This window comes from Sciurus vulgaris (genome assembly GCF_902686455.1).
Source record: "Sciurus vulgaris genome assembly, chromosome: 10".
In the NCBI taxonomy this organism is placed as follows: domain Eukaryota; kingdom Metazoa; phylum Chordata; class Mammalia; order Rodentia; family Sciuridae; genus Sciurus; species Sciurus vulgaris.
In genome coordinates this window covers 102,108,232-102,121,235 of record NC_136470.1, presented here as the reverse complement: position 1 = coordinate 102,121,235, position 13,004 = coordinate 102,108,232, and the positions used below count along the sequence as shown (strand labels likewise).

Sequence of the window (13,004 nt, the reverse complement as noted above, 5' to 3'; positions counted from 1 at the left end):
AATTATAAACACCATTATTAAAGTTTATGTTTAAGACTGGGAATTGAACCCAGGGTCATGCTACAGCTGAGTTTCATTCCCAGTCACTATTTTTTGAGTGTCTCACTAAGTTACTAAAGCTGGCCTGGAACTGTGATCCTCCTGCCTCAGTCTTCTGAGTCACTGGGATTATAGGTGTGCACCAGCACACCCAGAAATTTTAAATATACTTATAAAAGACACAGACAGCACATTTCTTCTACCACGTGAGGATCCAAGTAGCAAGTTCCATCTGGAAATCCAACTTCCTAGTCTTCAGAACTATGAGAAATAAATTGTCACCAGATCTAAGGTTATTTTGTTATAGTGGCTAAAATATACTGAATATACTAAAATATACTACCACCAAATCCCAGATTGTATCCATCCCCACTTATTTCCATTTCCACCACCATCTTCCACAGGACACCACTGCAAGTTTCTTTTCTTCCTGCATACAATCTGACATTTGACACAGTGCTGTAGGTCCCTTTTCAAAAGCATGCCATGCTGGGGATAGAACCCAGGGCATCACACTTTAGGCAAGTGTTCTACTGAGCAACATCCCCATCCCGACCCTGTTTAAAAATTTACCAGCTCCCCACTGCTCTCAAGATGGAACGCATGGACTCCAGTACTCCCATCAGCTGGTTTCTACCTTTCCAAATGCTACTCACAATCACATCTATTCCACACTGTGGAAGCTCAAACACTTCCTCAGGGGCCCTGCCCTGAGAAAATTTAGTTGTAGATGGGACACAATATCTTTATTTTATGCGGTGCTGAGGATGGAGCCCAGTACCTCACATGTTGAGGCAAGCGCTCCACCAGAGCTACCCCAGCTCACAAATTGCTTTTATAAACTTTCGTAGCATGAAATAGTTCTCACGTTATTTCCCTCACTATACTTAAATTAGTATGTAACCACTTGATCCAGTGCTGAGCACAATAGCCACGCAGGTACTTATAAAAAACACAAACAACTGGGAAGTTATGACTTGTCCAAAGAAACAAGTTGCTGCAATAATGCGGCATTTTTAGGAAAATGAGTCAACTCCTCATGAAGCTATTTCCAACACTCCCCAAATCAGTTGCCAACCTGTAAATTACTTTATCAAGATATAGTCAGTAAAACAATTTTATTGGCACCAGGGCCCCAGCCAAGTATCAGGCACTACCACCTTCAGATTTAGTATAAACAGGCACATTATACCTGTCAACCTTCAACCTCCTGAAATCCAGATCTTGCCAAATCATTCTTCTTAAAAAGCTTCTAAAGGCAACTGGATTTTTAAGATCATCTTATTTTTAGAATGGGGGAGTGGTGTAACAATTTGAGAAGGGTGGCTAAATTGCTTTAGGGGATTAGAGTTCAGATCTAAGTACCTTGCTGGACAACTTAACTGGTTTAGAAGAATGCTACTTACCCATATACAGCCTTTATACTAATTAGGAAAGAGCACTCTATGAAGCATCAGGCTTTAATTAATGATTTAATAAAACACTGAGCACCAATGTGCAATAATTAATTATTCTAGGTACTCAGGACAGCATTTACAAACTGCACAAAGTAGCTGAGATGTCAAGAGATGTTTTTCCAATATACAAAACTATATGTATGTAAAATAGTGTTTCTACCTTATTTCCTGTATAACACAACTTTTAAGACATCTCTAAAAGCAATGAAATTCTGGAAATCCTACCAAATACTTATAGAAACTAAAGGAAATAAAAATCACATAATCAGCATACTCTTAAAAGAATGAGACAGACTTTGAGAACAACTTTTTTATTCACTGATAGTTCATCATTAAGACATTTCTTTTTCATATATGCTTCATTTGTTTTATTAAAAAGAAAAGCCCTAAGAAGGGTGACCAGTTAGTCCTCAGACTCTGACCCATCTTCATCTTGACTAATCTGGAAATAACGAAGTTCATAAGTCTCCTTGTCAGATGCAACCACACGAAGCCAATCACGAAGATTATTCTTCTTAAGGTATTTCTTGGTAAGATATTTCAAATACCTTTAAAATAAAGAACACAAATTTCATTAAGAAAAGCAATTCCTACTGTGAAAAGACTCATTAGACATGCCTTGGCATATTTGTCTTTTGTGTTCCCAGTTCCTCCAAAAATTTTGTTCTTTCATTAATACAAAGCATTGTGCAAGATTGCTGGGGATACAATTAGTAGTTCATGCCCTATGAAACCCTGCCCCCATCTCCCTAAAATAGAACTTTTTTTTACATCGAAAGCATGTATGTAGGACTGCAATGGTAGCTTCCTTTTCATTGTTACTGCCACAGCCAATGAAGTACTACACAATTTTGCTCTCCAAACACATCATTTACATGATTTCATGTTCCCTTCATCACAATCATTCCCCCTAGTCCCAATTCAACCTCCATCATCTGGCAGTAATCTGTCAAAAGTCCACTTACAAGGTTTTTTCCTTTCCTTTCTTTCTTTCTTTTTTTTTTTTTTTTTTGTAGCAAGGATTGAACCCAGGGGCGGTTAACCACTGAGACACATCCCCAGTTCTTTTTTTATATTTATTTAGAGACAGGTGCTTGCTGAGTTTTATTTAGAGCTCAGGGCCTCACCAAGTTCCTGCAGTTGGCTTTGAACTTGGGATCCTCCTCCCTCAGCCTTCCGAGCTGCTGGGATTACAGGTGTGTGCCTAACAAGTTCAAGGTTTCTGAGACAATCTTTGAACTAGCATCTGCCTTGATCTTTCTAAAAAGCCCTTGACATGGTCTAATTTCTTCACTCCAGCCATTCTCTTTTGTTACATTATACAACAATTCAAACTACCAAACATTCTTAAGCTGTTCTACTCTCTTCTAATGCTGCTCCTTCTTTTTGGAATACCTCATTACACTGGCCAACTATGTTCATTAAAGTCTTAATGAAGTCAAATTCTATGAAAATTGCTGTGCTTACCGGAGCTCACATATACTAATTATAGAACTGCACCTTGTAATTACCTGGGTGTCTACAGGATCCTTGAGGACAAGGCTAAATTCTCATACTTGAATTCTTAGATTAGCTGATAACCACAGTTGACATGTACTGCCACCATTTTAGTTCAAGTGACCACTCTCTTTCCTTAACACCAAGTTCACCAATCCAGTCCTTTTCAGCCACAATGACCAATGGCTTCCCATTACGGATTAAAACCAAAGCCCTTCCCATGGCTTTAATATCAGTTCCCTAGTTATCTATCTGTCCAGTGTCACAAACTCTTCCCCAAACACACTATATTCCAGATCCACCTGCCTCCTTATCATTACTTTAAATGTGGCAGGCTTCTGGCTCATTCTGCCTTTAAAAATTCTGTTATGTGCAAGGCTCACTCCTGCATCTCACTTGGGTGTTTTCTGATAACCTTATTTAAAAATACCAACTTTTCACTTGTTTCTATGCTCTTACATGGTGCATGCATGAATTCATTCAGTTATTGCATTTTACTGCCTCTTCTCCACTAGAAATGCTCCCTGGTGGGTCATTTACCTGTTAGGGTCACCATTAAGTCACCCAGCCCTACAATCTACAATAAGGCTGCCTGATGATGTTTAATATTTGTGGAATAAACAAGAATGAAAATTGGAACCGGATGCAGTGTAAACCTGATGCACCTGTAATCCTAGTTGCTTGGGAGGCTGAGGCAGGATAGTGAGTTCAAAGCCAGTCTCAGCAAAAGCAAGGTGCTAAGCAACTCAGTGAGACCTTACCTCTAAATAAAATATAAAATAGGGCTGGAGATGTGGATCAGTGGTCAAGAACCCCTGAGTTCAATTCCCAGTACCAAAACAAAAGAAAAAACAAGATGTTAAAAAAGAAATTTTGCCTTTGGATGCCTGTACTACTTTGTCATCAGTAAACTGGACATTTCTTCCAAGTACACATTAGACACTGTTTCTTACAACATATTCAAATTCTAAACAAAGTTAAAAAGTTTATATACAATTTAGATTAACACCTATAATTCAATGTACAAAGAACCTTGGATACAAGTTGACTACATTATATTCTAGCAATAAATTATTGACAAAACAGTATAATCAATTGGTACTCAGATACTAATATACTTTCCATTCATAAACGTCTTTAAGTTCAAAGCACTTTTCATATTATCATGCTATCAACATTTATTTTTTGATAGTAACAGAATTTTAAGATTACATAATCTATAAACATTTCACAAACTAAATTAAAATTTGCAAAACAAGTACCAACCTCTTAGAGAACTGTTTCTCAGAAACAACTGTGATTTTATTCTTGAAGCGTTCAATGTGAACAACGTTCCCAAGATTTCCAGTTTTCCCATTGACTTTAACCTTCTCCCTCAGAAACTGTTCCTATTTTAAAACAGAGAAAATGCAAAACTAGGGAAGAAAACCCTAGATATTCACTAGGGAAGGTACCCTAGGAATAGAGCTCAGGTTAATGTCAAATATTTGAATTGTTATCAAGAACTTTACAATTAAAAGAACAAGTAAAATGATACTTACAAAATTTCCAGAATCAAAAATCCCATCTTCTACAGGATGAGTAAGGTCCAAATTAAACTTCCAGGTTGTTCTCTTAGGCTTCTTGTCTTTCTGCTACAAAGTTTAACAAAATCATGATGCTATATAACAATTTATTAAGTTCATAACAAAACTTCAAAATTTTTATATCTAGTGTGTACAGTATACTTGATATACAGAAATGGTGCAAAATTCTAAACATTCTAAACAATTGTTTGATATTTATCTGATGCAGTCTTTTTTCAACAAGAGTGAGGGTGGGTATGCTCGTTTTAAATCAAGTTTTTGTGTATTTTGACAGAAAATGTTCCTTTTCACTAGACATTTCACAAGCACAAAACAGGAAACTTTCACATGTATGGTAAACTATATTCTTTATTAGAATGACTCCAAAGAATCCAATTTTGACTGTAGCTGAAAAATGTGAAGGAGTATCTACTCCCTAATCCAATTTAAAGCTAAAATACCCACCTAGTATTAATTTGAACCTTTAATCAAGTTCAATTGTTCAAGAAAAGACTTTATGGACTTTCCTATTTTTCAGACCACTCATGTTCAATTTTAAACTACCATTGTTTACTACCAATGCCCCAGGTTACAGGTATTTTGCCCACTACCCCAAGCTGAGTTACAAGCCAGAGGATTCCACCCACCTGCCTACAGAATTCAAATTTTTCGCTATTAAAAATATGGAGAAGATGGGGGTGAGCCTTTGGTGGTTCTTTTAATTGTAAAAAAATACATCAAGACCACCTAAGCAAAACATGTTTACATACACCCAAGGTAATAAAAACAAATTGACATAGCATGTCATATCCAGATGGATATCAAATATCATCAGAGTCTACTTTCTATGGTAGCCTGGTAATTTGTGCTCCACCCAGAATATGCAAAACTTGGAACCCTGATTAGTGAGTGCTGGGCCTGACTTGCTCTTTTTTTTTTAAAAAAAAAATATTGTCAATGAACCTTTATTTATTTGTTTATATGTGGTGCTGAGAATTGAACCCAGTGGCTCACATAAGCCAGGCAAGCGCTCTTTCACCAAGCTACAATCCCAGTCGCCTGACTTATTCTTGGCCACGTAACTTACACATCTATTGAAGCAAATAACTTGGAAGATACAAATAACTTCTGTACGACGGATAAATTAACCTCAGAGGATTTACAGTTCCTCTGGGCATTGTTCAATTCCATCTAACCTAGCATTTTTCCCTAACGATTTGTGGAAAACTGTCAACACATACCTAACTTGTCAAATACTGTTCTGGGCATTTTAACATCTTGTTTACTTAGTAATGTTTTAAATAAACTACTTGATAGTAATAGTAATGATAATAAATATACTCTTATTATACTGCTGGAGTGTCATCATTTTACTTTTTCAAAAACTACTTGGAAAAACTTCCCTAAACTACTTCTAAAGTTCTCGAAAACACTGGTCACCGCGGTCGCCGCTGGGCCGGAGCTCCTTCAGGTTGAACATCCACCCTATTATCCACCTCTCCCCTTCCTGGTGCAAATTGGAGACAGCGTAACCAGCCTGAGCAAGACATGGACCAGACGCTGTCCCACCGCCCGCTCGTAGTCGCGCCTCCCTCCTTCCTGCGTTTTAAGCCACTTCCCGGCCCAGGTCCAGCTCCAGCTCCGGCAGACCGCATGGCAGCCATGGGCGTCTCAAAAACCAACTCGGGATTCCAACATCATGAAGGGTTTCCGACCCACTCTACTTCTCCCCGCCTTCTACCTCCAATGAGATGTTCCCACCAGTCAGGAGTTAAGAACCAGCTACACCGCCAAACACTCCCACCAAGGCCTCGCGCACTCACCGGCGCCATCTTGAACAACCGGCCGTGTGATCAGAGAGGGAGCGACTGCCGAGCTACACGTATTTATACCCAGGCGAGTTGCGTCACGCGCCAAGAGCGTCAGATCACTGTCTCCCGGAACAGGATGTAGGGAGGAGCGCGGAGGCCAGAAACCTAGGAAACCGGGGGCGTGGCCCGGGCGAGTAGGATCGGTTGGCTTCAGGTTTTCTGTGAGCGCCCTCCAGCGGCACTAGTCAAAATGATTCTCTGCTTTTGGCTCCTAAGGAACTCAAGTCCATAGACCACGGTGATTTCTGCGGTTACGTAGTTGTTGCTCCCAGATACAGTCACACAGGCATGCCGGAGTCTTCTTTCACTAATTACCTGGACCTTCTTTACACTCAGGGCAAGACAGTGTTTCAGGTTGCTTTGGGACTCTTCTCTCATATTGCCGTTCTAATCCTCCAGCGAAAAAGTTATTTGTATTTTGTCTGTGAGCCGTTTTCTAAATGACTGGAGGGAAATCAGTGCCTCAGGGAGCCAAAATAAACTCGGCTCTCGGAGAGAAAAATCTAACAAAAACAAGTGGTGCCTACTTCTTGTTCGCAAGTTGGGTATAATTTATTCTATTTTATTCTGGTTTCTAGAGGTAACTCCAGGTCTACTGTTTTCCATCCAAAATGCCTCCCTGTCAATTAATATTTGCTGAGATCTATCAATATGTACAAGGCACATAAGGGTGGAGGTATCTTGATGATAAAAGGAAAAAACAGTTTTGAGTTTTGTAGAATTCTAAATTGATGTCAGATCAGAAAAGTGGTATGCCTCTCAGTATTTAGTAGTCATACATTTTTGTGGAGATGAAGCTATTGTACCTTTAGTCAGGGATAAGGAATGGATTGGATTTTTGTTGTTAATTAAGAAAGTGGCCCTAGAAAGTGAGACTGTGTTTGTCCTTTATACCAGCAATTAGTTATAGTGGAAACTATACCTAATAAAGCATATGACATGCAGAGCCTGACTGGAAGAAATTCCTAGAAGCAATCCATTTGAACAAGAATTTTTAGTTGCTCATCTCAAGAACCACAGTAATTTCATTTCTTTCCCAAACATTAAAGGAGGGAAGAAGGGACAAGAGCATTTTCTTCTCAATGGGTGCCTAGGCTGCAGAGCAGAAATGATCCTTGCATTATTGGATATTTAAAAAATATGTCATTAATTAACATATTTATGATTTTATTTTGCTTATCTTTGACAGCCTTCCATGTCACGACAATAAACTCCTTAAAAACCACTAATCCTTTTGCACAAAGGGTAAAAAAAAGTGTCAAAATAACTAATTTTTAGAAAGTATAATAGGTAAATTTTTTAATTAGGAAAAAGAAAAGCTAAGAAAAATATTAACCAGAAATGTACAGATGGAAAGACTAAATGTTCTAAATAACTCAGTTCTTTCCAAACTGTGGAATTCTTTCCACACGGTATATATTAAACATAGCAACACAATCAACATCTCAGTTATGTTTTATTTTTGAAAGGAGATTCCAAAACAGATGAAACAATGTATGGAGAGATCCAAAAAAGGAAATGTGCCTTTCCAGATATTTCAATATAAGGTACAGATATACTTCTAATATAAACTTCAGTCATTGGATCTACATGATACCACAGCCTGAAGAGACAGATTTTTTTTAAAAAAACACAGAAGGAAAATATCATAGATTACATTTATAGAAAAATCCCTCAATATGTAGTTATCTTAAGAAATGGCTAAATAGTTTTATAATGTTTAATGTATGATAAGCTGGTAGAAAAGTACAAGAATACTTTGGAGGTTAAAATGGCAAGCCATGCTCATTTGTATTTGGAGTTTGAATTAACTCTGCCCAAATAGCATGAAAAAGGTTCAGACTAAAAATCTAGTTAATGTGTGCTTGGATTGTTAGTTCAAATAGACAAATGCAAATGCGCTCTAGAGAAATGCACTTCGAAATCCAGGCACGAAGAATCCCTGAGAGAAACTTGTAGAAATATGCTTGAGCTGACAATTTTTTTAAAAAATCACAAAAACACAGGAAAACAAGACACCATGAATAAAAATCAGCCCCCAAACACTATAAAATCATACCCACAGAGACTGTATATATTGAAATTATGATACAAAATATAAAATAAATATTTTAATATTTTAAGAACTAAAAGAATTCAAAATATAAGGAAACTAAGACAATTAAAATTTGCCAGCATTTAAAAAAGTTGAGCAACAAAGACCTTCTAGTAATTAAAAATAGAAAAACTGAAATTAGAGAAAATAGGTAAGCTAAACAGGAGAGTAGACTTAGCTGAAAGGAAAATTAATGAATAGGGCATTTATTTAGAATACAACATAGAAAATTAAAGAAGCAGGGCATGGTGGTGCATGCCTATAGTCCCAGTCACTAGTGAGACTGAGGAAGGAGTCTTAAGACCATAAGTTTGAGATTAACCTGGGTAACATAACATATTGAAATTCTATTTTGATAAATAAAAAATAAACAAGAAATAAAAATTAAAGAAAAGATATAAAAGGTAAATTAAGAGACAAGGATATCAAAGTAAAGTAGTTCCAGTTATGTCAATTGGGAGATCTAGAAGGACATAATAGAGATAATGGGGGAAAGGCAATAACTATCGATACAGGTCATGGCTGAATTCTCAAACCCAGGAAGCCAAATAAACCCCAAGTGGTTTAACTTCAGACACATTTTAGTGAAATTTCAAAACACAAAGACAAAATTTACCTCAAAAGGATTCAGAGAGGAAAAAGACAAAACAGCCACTAAAGAAATTAGATCAATAACTAACTTCACGTTGGCAGCCATGAAAGCCAACAAGGTAATATTATCTACCTGGAGCTTCCAAGTATAAAGCTATCTTTCAAGAATAAAGAGGTATTTATGACATCTTCAGACCATAAAACTGCAAGTTTGCCACAAACTGATCCTTAGGAAAGGAATTCTGAAAGATATACTTCAGGAGGAAGGAAAATAATCCTAGAAAGAAGGTCCAGATGCCACAAGAAATGGTGAGCAAAGAAAATGACTCACTTGTGAGTAAATCTAAATATCACCAATGTGTACAATAATAATCATGTCTAATCTGTGGGCTTATGGTGCTTTTCATGTCCTATATCTTGATCTTGATGATTTTTTTTTATATTATCAAGTATGTTTGTTTTGTGAAAACTCATTAAGCTGTAAATTATGTCCCTGTTCATTTTTCTACATGTTACATTTCAATTATAATAAGAAATAAATTTTGCTGTATGCCAAAATATGGCAAAATAGAGGAAATAAGAAATGCCTAGAAAAGTACAACTTGTCAGACCTAACACAAGAAGAAATAGGATGTCTGGATATTTCTCTATCTTTTAAGTGAATTAACATTTTTTGTTCAATTCTGGGAATTGAACCCAGGGATGCTCTACCACTGGGCTATACTCCCAACACTACTCCCCCACCCCCACCCCCTTTTTTAAATTTGAGACAGGATTTTGCTAAGTTTCTCAGGCTGGCCTTGAATTTGTAATCTTCCTGCTTCAGCCTCCCCAGTTGCTGGGATTATAGGTATTCACCACCATACCTGGCAGAAATAAACTAAGTTTTTAAGTAAAACCTTTCCATAAGGAAATTGAACAGATAGCTTCACTAGTGAATTTTGTCAAGCAATTGAGGAAGAAATATGCCAACTGTATCAGCTTTATGTCCAAATTCCTATTCTGTTTACCTTTTATTCCAGTTCAGAGGAGCATTTATCCAGTTTCCTGTTCTCCATTGAAAAATGACTGATCTTAAGGTGTTAGCTCCCTTCCACTTCTATAATGTAAATGTGTGCGTGTTGGTGGGAAGGCTCCCCAAAATGATCCATGCCTCTTTTCAGAGAAACCCTGGGGTAGAAGTGAAAAATGTATAGGGAGTTGCTATCAAGTTTCATCTGCACAAATCCGGTTGCTACTCCTCTCCAGTGGACATTTCAGAAGTATATTCAGCATGGCTTCATGGAAGATCCCTGTCAGGATTAAGCCTCAGTTTTCCCTAGTACATATTTATATTTGTCTTGACTCCTTCCCAGTTATTCTCAGTTCCTTACTTCTACTACCTGGGATCATTGAGCAACCGCATATAGCCAATAAGCAATGACATCAATTTTACACAAACTCAGATAATAGAAAATTAGAGACACCCAACTCATTTTATTACACCAACTTAACCTTGACACTAAAAGTCAAAACCACACAAGGACATTTCAATAAAGGAAAATTGTTACATTCATACATACACACAAGCACACACCATAGTCACAGATAAATTATTCCATACCCAGCAATGTATCATGTATGAGGCTGGGCAACAATGTTATTTTTAGTTGACAGAATTGTATCTGTACAAAATTTAGAAGAATCTATAGATAAGTGAACAGAATTAGTTTGTAAATTTATCAATATTTCTGGATGCAAAGTTAATGTACCAAAGCCAGTTGCATATCTATTAATCAGCAATAAATTAGAAAATGGAATTTTAAGAAGATATTTCCAGTAGCATAAAATATATCAAATACCCAAGTAAAAGGTAATAAAAGATGTGAAAGATCTCTCTCTCTCTCTCCATATATATATATATATATATATATATATATATATATATATCCTGATATAAATGCTAATAGATGCTATAACATTTAGGCAAACAGCACTCTGAATAGAGTTATCTGTCATCCCTATGCACCTATATGTCACCCATATATATATATACATATATGTATATACACATATATATGCATATGTGTACACACACACACACACACACACATATGGAGGGAGGTGGAATTAAAGAATTCCAAGTCAGTAGAAGGATGCTCAATGTTGACAAATTGGAAGACCCAATATACTAAAGATGTCAGTTTTCCAAGACCAACTTGTGGATTCAATGTGATCTCAGAAAAAAATGGGAGAACTCTGTTAGACTAAGATTCGCTTTAGATACCATAATTAAAACAGTAAAATATTGTTTCAAGGCTAGACATATAGACAAATGGAATAGAGAGCCCTGAAACATAAATACACACCTATTTGTATGTTTGCCACTTACAGCAAAACAGTGGGGAGAAGACAGTTTTACAACCCTTATTATTTTTCTAACTTAAAATGTATAAATCAATGTACATGTGCAAAAATATAAACCTTGTGGTCAACATAAAACTTTAAAAATCTACACTAGTATTTTGTACTGGAAAGATTAAAGATGTTTATGAATGTTTATATGTTTGTGAATGTTTATAAACAAGCTAGTAAACATTTATCTATGAAAGTATCAAAATGTATTTTGAACCATTAAAAAAATACTTTGACATTCAGGCAAACGAAACTCTGAATAGAGTTATCTGTCATAGTCTATTTGTATTTCATACATCTGCTTTTCCTGAATTTCTGTATCTGTTCTTGGACTCATGCATCAGTTCCTTATGGGAGCAGAAAATCCAATGTATTCTGTAGTGTTCTCTTTTGGAAGACTTCAGCTCTATTAATGGCACAAATGATCACACTGTAATACAGAAAGCAGACAATATCTGCATCTCTGAAATTTAATTATTAAAACCCATCGTGTTTGATAGACACTGATTCATAAAAGGAAAAAGAAATCTAAATTTCCCTTTCCCTGAACAAAATTTTCCAGCCATCACTTTATCAATTAAGCACTGTAAAAATAATAGGTTTGTGTGTGTAGCAGAAATATCACTTCATTTCTTTCTGTGCCACCTGTGTCACTTGTCACCTGTCAAGCATCATGAGGCATTGCACACTACCTCTGGAAAAATGTATTCAAATGACATTATGGTACAAACAGCCTCGTGGAAACAAATTGCACAGCTTTCGAAAAGGATGGGCTGCAGCCCTTCTGTGCAAACAACCAGATGAGATGCAGAGAGCAAACTTATTAATACACACAGAGAGAAATGATAAATTGGGAAAATGGATAGGTAAAAGTTTGAATAAAGGTGTGTGGGGGTGTTCTGGAACTATTTTTCAAGCTTTGGCAGGATATTAATTATTTCTAAATAAAAAGTTTTTTTTTTTTAACTGAAAACGTATGTATAATACCAAAAGTTTCCTTAAATTTATGTTATCAAAAGGAGATAGACATGATACATAACTACACACACATGCATAGGTTCAAATACCCAAAAACATTAAATAGCTATTTCTGAGCAAGTGGAATTTTCAGGCATTATTTTTTGCTTTTTTATATTTTTTCGTAGTAATTTCTTTTCACATAAGATAACTTTAAAAATTTTTTCAAAGCATTATTTGAAATAATTAAAAATGGAAATAATCTAAATATCCAATAGGAAAATGATTAAATAAGTTGAAAACAAGTAGTATAATAAAATTAAGTAATGAAAATAAATTTGATCTTATTTTAAAGGTTAATTAAGCAATAAAAATGGTACTTATTAAAGATTAATCAGTATTTGAATTCCCGTAGCATTATATAACAAAAAATTTTACCTATCTAAAACTGCAATTAGTTAAAAATATTAAAAACATATAACTTACATCATTCTAAATACACATCAAGAGCAAAGATGTATTGAAGGAAACAAACTTT

At 35.9% G+C, this 13,004-nt stretch overlaps 1 protein-coding gene across 1 annotated transcript; it reads right to left on the bottom strand.

Moving 5' to 3' along the window:
• Positions 1–1,796: 1,796 nt before the first annotated feature.
• On the bottom strand, positions 1,797–6,491 carry RPL22L1 (ribosomal protein L22 like 1). Its single transcript, XM_079100478.1, has 4 exons — positions 6,382–6,491; positions 4,535–4,627; positions 4,260–4,381; positions 1,797–2,044 (listed from the first exon to the last, which is right to left on the bottom strand). Exons 1-4 carry the CDS (start codon positions 6,388–6,390, stop codon positions 1,900–1,902), a joined length of 369 nt encoding a protein of 122 aa, XP_078956604.1. The 5' UTR covers positions 6,391–6,491; the 3' UTR covers positions 1,797–1,899.
• Positions 6,492–13,004: the final 6,513 nt, after the last annotated feature.